An 8807-nucleotide genomic window follows, 5' to 3' on the forward strand; every position below is an offset into this window, starting at 1 on the left:
CTTCTTACAGAGAATGAAGGTGTCGAAAATTACGAAAACCTAATGAGTACCGGTCGTCCTACAGACAGCAAAAGAAGACAACCGTCCCGTACCTTTCCATGCGTTTACTGTGGAAACGCTTCACACAAAGCCTATCAATGTTCCAAGATATCGAAACCAGAAAGTCGAAAGGATTTTCTCATCAAACAGAAACGATGTTTCAAGTGCTTGAAAATAGGACATGATAGTAAAAGTTGTAGATCGATGCGCAGTTGTTATCATTGTCGAAAAAATCATCATAGCAGTATTTGTAAAACCTTCAAGAAAGAGGAAGATACGCCAGAAGATACTCAGTCGAATTTAGCAAGCAGTTCGTGTACCGTTTTGCTACAAACAGCCAAAGCCAAAATCGAAAATGTCGAGAAAAAATCGTTCGTCCGAAAGTAGAATTTTCTTTGACCCTGGTAGTCAGTTGAGTTATGTTACAACACCCACATTGAGTCGAAAGCTGAATCTAAAACAAATTGGAAAAAAGGAACTTTGTATCCAATCGTTCGGAAACAACAAAACCGTCAAAACCTTACCCTTGGTCGAATTTAACGTGAAAACTTCGAAAGGACAGGTTCCTGTGCAAGCCTACGTATCCGAAATCAGTCAACCCGTTTCGAGACAGAACACAGTCGAATGTCAAAAACGTTTTGAACATTTGAAAGGTTTTAAAACTGGCAGATCCAAATCATGAAAAAGCCATCGATATTGATATTTTGATTGGCTCAAACTTTTATTGGGATTTTATACACACTGAAGGTGCTGTTACTGGCAAGTCTGGCCAGCCCATTGCTTTGAGTTCGTCGTTGGGATACGTTTTGAGTGGTCCTGCTGATTTAAAAGAAAAGATTTTCGTCCGGAATTTTTTTTCTCACATGTTTTGAAAGCCGTCATTAGTGAAAATGATCGATTATCTGAAACCGTTGATAAGTTCTGGGACTTGGAGAGTCTTGGAATAAAATGTGAAAACTTTGATACCGAAAAACGTGAATTTGTGAAGGAGTTTGAGAACTCATTAAAATTTAACGAGAAAGAGAAAATGTATGAAGCAACATATCCAGTCAAAGAGGAGAATTGGTCGCTTGGAGATAATTATGAACTGTGTAGAAAAAGACTTCAATGTTTATCAAAAAGCTTCGAAAACAATCAACAATTATTGAAAGATTATCAAAAGATTTTCAATGAACAGTTAACAAAAGGTGTTATTGAAAAAGCGCCAAATGATCAAGAGGTTGGAAAAACACATTACATTCCGCACCACGCTGTTATCAAACCAGAAAAATCAACAACAAAGGTACGCATTGTTTATGACGCGAGTGCAAAGGCAAATAACAATGAGCTATTTTCTTTGAATGAATGTTTAGAGGCGGGTCCTCCATTGAATACAGATCTCTTTGAAATTTTGTTACGTTTTCGAACAGACAAAGTCGCCATTGTCGGTGATATTGAAAAGGCTTTTCTACACATTAAACTAAACAACGAACAGAGAGACCTTACTAGATTTTTTATGGTTCAAAAATTCAGACAAAATTGATTTTAAAAACTTTGAAGCAAACGAAATTGTTGAGTACCGGATGTGCAGAGTTTTGTTTGGGATAAACGCATCGCCCTTCGTTTTGAATGCCACCCTACAACATCATATCAGAACAGCAAACGACGCAGAGTTCGAGAACAACCTTATCAAATCGCTACATGTGGATGATTTGACAACAAGCAAACGAACTGTTGCTGAAGCTGAAGAGTTTGTCGAGAAAACGAAAGAGCATTTATCGAAAGCATCGTTTAACCTGAGAAAATTCCAATCCAACTCGAAGGAACTTGAATCCAAACTCCAATCGAAATACGGAGAAACCGAAAACCCTACTGTGATGGGTAAGACGAAAGTCCTTGGTGTTACATGGGACAAAGAATCTGACGAACTTTGTTTTCCAACTCAAAAGCTTAGCGAGTTTGAAAACCGACGAAACGCAATGTGTTGAGAGCATTGGCGTCCATTTATGATCCGTTAGGACTGATAAACCCTATCGTGTTAACGTTGAAATTGTATTTTCAGAAATTGTGTCTAAGTAAAATTGATTGGGACACGCCCATCGACGGTGATTTGCTTTGTGAATGGCAAAATTTGGTGAAAGATTTTGAGTATACACAAGAGATCAGAGTCGAAAGAGCTTATTCGAGTGTTAAACAAAATGTCAAGGAAATTCAGTTACATGGCTTCTCAGATGCTTCTGACGACGCACATGGTTGCTGTATCTACACACGAATCGTATCAAAGGATGGTGATATCAAGACAAGCCTCGTCACATCAAAGTCACACGTGAATCCAATCAAGACGAAATCAAAAACCAAACCTGATGACCAGAAGTTGACGACACCCAGAATGGAGTTGGTAGCTATACTTATTGTATCACGTCTCATGAATGTTGTTAAGAGACACTTAGAAATGAACTTTGAATTTGAAAAATTTACTGTATGGACTGACAGTAGTGTTGCTTACTGTTGGGTCAAGAACATTGAAACTTCGAGAAAACAAGACAGATATATTAAGAATATTTCTGATGAGATTAGACGAAATTTTGAATCTCTCTCGATTGAACTGAAATTAGTTGCTACAAAGCAAAATCCTTCGGACATTGCGTCCCGGGGGTCTAAGCCAGCACGTCTAGCTGGTTGTAAATTATGGTTTTATGGTCCTGAGTTTCTAATTATGCCTGAATCTCAGTGGCCTCGTTTGAAAGTCGGTGACAAATTTTCTGAGGTCCCTGATCCTCTAACTATACCTGAGAAGACGGGAACAAACCTCAAACCTTTTAGTGATGGTGTCAACAAGGGTCCTAATCTTCTAAATATACCTGAGGAGAAGGATACCCTTTCATTCAATATTAGTGATGGGACTGAGTGGATAACTATACCTGAAGCTCAGTCCAACCTTGGTGAAATTATTGACGTTCAAAGATTTCGGTCTTTTGAACAATTGTTACGTGTTACTGGGTATGTCTTCAAATTTGTGGAGAACATACGTTGTTGGAAAAATAAAAACAACAAACAAATAAATAAGAAACAAATAAACAAACAGAATATTTTGAATGCTGATGATTTGCTATCAGCCAAGAAGAAATGGTTATTGGATGCCCAAAGAGGTATTCCAGACGAAATGAAGAAAAATCTTTTCCTTGGAGGGGAAGTGTACAGATGGAAGGGAAGATTGAACAATGCTCCAATTCCCTTTGACGCAAAGCATCCAATATGGTTACCTACGAACAGTCCACTTGTTGATTTGTTGATCAAGCAAGCAAGCCCACGACAAGGTAATGCATAATGGCCAACGTGAAACTTTGAACGAACTACGATCCCAATTTCAAATTCCAAGATTGCGTCAACGCGTCCGTCATTTTATCTACAAATGTACGATTTGCAAGAAACATGGTGGTAAAGCTTATCGTTATCCAGAATCTTACGATTTACCAAAGTCTAGACTACAAGTCGGTGCCGCTTTCCAGAACATTGGAATCGATTATTGCGGTCCATATTTGGTGTATAATGTATTCGACAAAACGAAAGAAAAGTTCAAGGTATGGATTTCATTGATCACATGTCAAGCCAGTCGGGCTGTATATTTAGACATTGCTACAGACTACAGTGGAGAGTCGTGCATTGAAGTATTAAGGAGATTTATGAATCGCAGAGGAATCCCAGAGGAAATCTTTTCAGACAAAGGTTCAACGTTCACTGCAGAAAACGTACAAAACTTTGTTACAAATTGTCAAATTCGATGGAAGTTTAGCCTCGAGAAAGCACCTTGGTTTAATGGGTTTACAGAGAGACTTGTGAAATCCGTGAAAACGTGTTTGAATAAAGCTTTGAACAACAAAACGCTGAAGTACGATGAATTCCTTTCGTTATTGATTGAAATTGAACGAACAATCAACAACCGTCCTTTAACCTTCATCTATGACGAATTGACAGAAGAACCTCTCACCCCGAATCATTTATTATACGGTAAACGTCTCGGACGTAACACAAATACGACAAAGGACAACAGTGACAGTTTTGAGTTGTCAGAAAACACGAAGCAAGCAATTGAACACTTTTGGAAACGTTGGAAAACAGAATACTTACTCGAGTTGAGAGAAACACACAAGAAACTTGCACGAAAGAACTCAAGCGAAATGATCAACGAGAATGATATCGTTTTAATCAATGAGGAAAATGTTAAACGTAATGATTGGAGGAAAGGTAGAGTGAGTAAATTGTTACGAGGAAGAGATGGTAAAGTTCGCGGAGCCGAACTTGTCGTTGTAAACAAATACGGTAACGGAATTCTCCGAAGACCTATCAATAAACTATTTCCGTTTGAGTATCATCACTCACGAGTAAGTGATGACAAGAACAATCAAGAAGTGAAAATCAAATTCATCGACGAACGTGACCTCCCCTCGTGCGTGGGAGTGTGATATTTTTATTGTATTATATTGTTTTAGGTCATCGAGACTAATCGAGGCCTATTTAGTGCTTTTGTTAATTTTGTTTACCACAGTCCTCTAAAGAAAGTCATTGAGACAACACGTAAAATATTTCAAGTTATAGGCCTCTCGGGTAAGTTATGGCACGTCTCAAAAATACTGAAAATTACCATAATTTTTAGATTGCATTAGTCGATAGTCTACTTCTGGCTGAACTTTGCTTTTTGATAATTTTTGATGACGCTGAGTCCATCATTTATCCCTTTAAAGAAGCGTATTATGATGTAGAACTCAGAAATCACTGTTAATAAAATTAATTTTTTCACCCAAAAAAATTATTAGGCAAAAACCAAAAAATGCTGACGTCAGCAAAACTTATTCTTTGAATGACTCCAGTTTGGTTGATTCAACGATGTAAAAATAATAGATAACCAACTACCTAGATAAAGGTACCAATCTTTAGACAATTTGACTACGGATCGGCCTGATACCACTTAATCTTCATCTGGATAAATAAACGCTCATAAAATTTATGAAAATAAAATTTGGACCAAAGTTGCATATCATTAATAGAAACATTTGCATGAAATTCAAAATGATCCTTTGATGTAGTTTCTAACCTGATGTGTAACCTAATTGTTTTTTCGCTGATTTTCGCGAAAATCCGCAAAAACTGATTATGACGTCATAATCGACGACGTCATAAAAACTAAAATTTCATCGGGCGAGCGAGCTTAGAATTTATTTTGATCAGTTTATAAAATAAATCAAAAGACATTAACGACCAATTGCCGACACATTCAACTCTTATTTTTTTATTATACCTCCATGGGTTAATTAACCGATAAGCTCTCGTCTAAACAACCGACAATCGGCCAAATTGAATTTGAGACATATCCGTCCCTCTGATCTCTGATAGTCTGAATCGCAGACCTCTACAAAACCACAGGTAGTATAGGAGCACGAATCCGTTAGTGGATGCCAGCAGCCTATCTCTCTGACTGATAGGCCCGCCCCACACCGCCCCCACCCTACGCAAGCATTTTACAAGATGCGAAATTTTCCCGAAAATTAAATCCGATCCAATCCGTCTGCTGACTTTTAAAATGGCGGCCAAAGCAGTAAGTCGAAAAATCTGTAAAATTGGACTTTGACATGTCAAAATTCACAAGTGATGTGGTCACTTTTTATCTTTTTTGTCTAGATCTATCTGCCTGACCTACCTTCCTTGGTTAAGTTTCAGCTATTTCTTCTCTCACTCAACCTCCACCCCAGTCAGTTACATCAAAATGCCTCAAAAATGTCAATATGAAAATTGCGTAATCAGAGAACGTATGTCTCGCTCATTATAAAAAGGCCGAGACAAACTTTCAATAATTGGATTGTAACATCGAGTTAAGTCTCTTTTGTTAAGTCACCAGGGGGTAAATAAAACAGACCTTGATACATTTATCTTTTGTTTCAACTTGACCATTTGTTTAAAACTCAGCCTCCTAAATATTTGGGGTAGGTAAAATATGTACAAAGAAATTCATACTTTTCCAACCCGGCGAATCTTTAAAAAAGAAGTGAACAATAAAATATAATTACCCTTTCCAAATAAACCTCTTCGGTGGCGAGCGTAGTCTACTCTGACGTAATTGTAAAATTTATGTAATGGGAGTTTGACATAGTAATGTAATGTTGTTTGGGGAATTATGGAGTTCTCTGGGATTTCGATTGCATTTATTCAGGTTGATTTTTTATGACTTCTAATGGTACTTTTTCTAACGAGTTTGATAACTCTGTTCTCACACTTATGTCTTTTTTTTCGCATCCTTTTCCGTGATTACTTTTTTTTATATTTTTAAAGACAGGTAAGAAGGCATATTGATGTAACTGCCAGTGTTGGCTCATTTGTTTTGTTGCTGAGTTTATAGGGACAACCACAAAAATACGACACTGTGTGCCTGCCTTGCTTTTATAGCTACTCTTACTGACTGAATGAACGCCATTTTGCAGAGTATGGCAGAAATCATTGAGATCTCCAGGTCAGACAGTGCTCCTTTTTGAGGGGCAGGGCAGCAGATTTCGATCAAATTTCAATCTCAGGGCCAGACGATCTCAATCGAACGGAATCGGCGATCGAACCAAATTGAACGCAATCAACCGATTGAAATTCGATTGTCGAACGCAATCGAATCTCAATCGAATATTACCGCAATTTTCAGATTTGATTGATATTCGATTGCGTTCGATTGATGTTCGATTGCGTTCGATTGTGTTCAATCGTTGATTCATTGACCCCGGGATTGCTCATCGCATAATTTCTACGGGAAATCGAAAGTAATTTGATTCGGCTTGTGATGTTTGAGAGCTTGGATGTTGGGAAGCTAGACAAGAATAAAGCCAGACGATCTCAATCGAATGGAATCGACGATCGAACCAGTCGCACAACAATCGAACCAATCGAATAATATTACCCAGAATTTTGATTGAGATTCGATTGCGTTCGACAATCGAATTTCAATCGGTCAATTGCGTTCGATTTGGTTCGACTGGTTCGATCGTCGATTCCGTTCGATTTAGATCGTCTGGGGGGTAGAACAAAAGCTCAAAATTTTCTACTTACAGTAAAAGAAGGGGACGCACTAGTCAGAAAGTCTGTCGTATACTATCTTCGCTTTCTGATTTGAATGATGGCGCCACACTAGCGTCCCGCCAAACAAAATGCGTATCAAAGATTAATGCTGCGAAAGCGCTATATCGTTTTACTTGACTCTCAAGCAAAAAAATACACCGCAAAACTTCTAAAGGGATTCATGAAAAAATAAACATTTTCAAAAACTTTGAGAAATTGCCTAAAATTTGAGCCATAGATGAAAAAATTTGAACCAAGCCAACCTTGAAAACTAATTTGAAGATCAACTTCCCAAGAAAAAGATCTATGGGGGAGGCGGAACCCACCTAGATCCGCGCACTGCCGGATAGGCTATCTCCCGGAAATTTTGCCGGACCTCAAACAATGACCCATTTACATGTGCGTAATTGTTTTTACTTAAGCGTATAAACAAGGCCTTAAAAATCGAAGCGCTGTCTCGGGAATTGAATGACAAAGTTTGGTTGGTTGATTTTGGCTGCTGCACGTTTTATTTTGATTCAGGTAACTCTCATCCTTGTTGTTGAAATGTATCCTGTAGATGACTGATGTTGTTTTTTCGGAAAGCTAGATTTCCTAGTGTGATTAACTGGTTATAGGGGACCCGTCCATATTCATTTGACAACACATAACGTCAAATTGACGTTATCCTCTGAACCCCACCCCCCCCCCCACATATAACGTCAAGCGATGTATACCAAAAGTTGTAGCCATTTTTCATCAAAGTTTTTACGTTCCGTCGCAAAGTCTGTACTTGGTTGTACCCGTGCGTGTATGTGTTCTTTTAACTAATGACCTTTATTTAAAAAGAAATTAAAAGCTCCACTTGGTGCTAGGTCCGTGTCATGGTGCCTTTAGGCGTACCACCTTCTTTGCCCGGTGAAGGCTTCTTCATAAAGGCAAAAGGCATGTATCTATTTTTCGGATCCGGCATGCGGGAAAAGTGTCAGGACCTGCAGGCGACCTGGCAGGGTTGGGTATGGGTGTGGTTTGGGTGTGTTTACGTGTCAGATTGGCTAGGAATTGGGTTCTTATCAGTTAAGGTTAGGGTTGGAGCTCGAAACAAGCACTCTTTTGTGATTTTCTCTTAATACAGTCTGGTCTGTAGTTTGTACAATATAAATAGCTGTCAGAAGCACTTACCTGGCTAGCCTAGAATTCTAAGCCAGTTTTCAGTCACTTGCTATAAAATATTAAAGTTAAGTTGTGACTGAAATACTGGCTTAGGAGCAGTAGAACACGGTGCTTATCAACTGACAACAACGACAGTTCAAAATTCGCGTGAACAGTGACGTAATTACACTTTGTATAATTTATTCGGCCGAAAATTTGAAAATTCCTTTATGAACAACAAGCCTAGAAATATTTCATCACACACAAGAATAAAAACATAACATATTGTTTTGAAGAAAAAAAACACAATTTGATCAGACACATTAAAAAAAGTGCTGCTCTTTGATTGGTTATTTTCAACTCCAAACAATAAAACCAAAATTCTTTTATTTGATTACGAAAAAAACAAACACTTCATCGGTTTGTTTTTTCTCTCTTCGCTATTGATTAAGTAATACATTTGTTTTATTTGTGACCTGAGAAGAAGAGTGTGTGTGTAGAATGGAAAATTGTGTTTCTTATGTTTCTGAAAAAAGACTTCTGAGAGAAAAAATGCTCTTTTGGAG

The 8807-nt window shown here is 38.0% G+C and overlaps 1 protein-coding gene across 1 annotated transcript; it reads left to right on the top strand.

The window, feature by feature from the left end:
- Nucleotides 1-700: 700 nt before the first annotated feature.
- LOC136799636 (uncharacterized) lies at nt 701-4481 on the top strand. The gene is made up of 4 exons (XM_067056358.1): nt 701-1534; nt 1572-1994; nt 2081-3335; nt 3478-4481. The coding sequence occupies exons 1-4, from the start codon at nt 1067-1069 to the stop codon at nt 4479-4481; spliced, it is 3150 nt and encodes a 1049-aa protein (XP_066912459.1). The 5' UTR covers nt 701-1066.
- Nucleotides 4482-8807: the final 4326 nt, after the last annotated feature.

The sequence above is a fragment of the Clytia hemisphaerica genome, unplaced genomic scaffold (assembly GCF_902728285.1).
Source record: "Clytia hemisphaerica strain Z4C2 unplaced genomic scaffold, Clytia hemisphaerica genome assembly, whole genome shotgun sequence".
Classification (NCBI taxonomy): Eukaryota; Metazoa; Cnidaria; class Hydrozoa; order Leptothecata; family Clytiidae; genus Clytia; species Clytia hemisphaerica.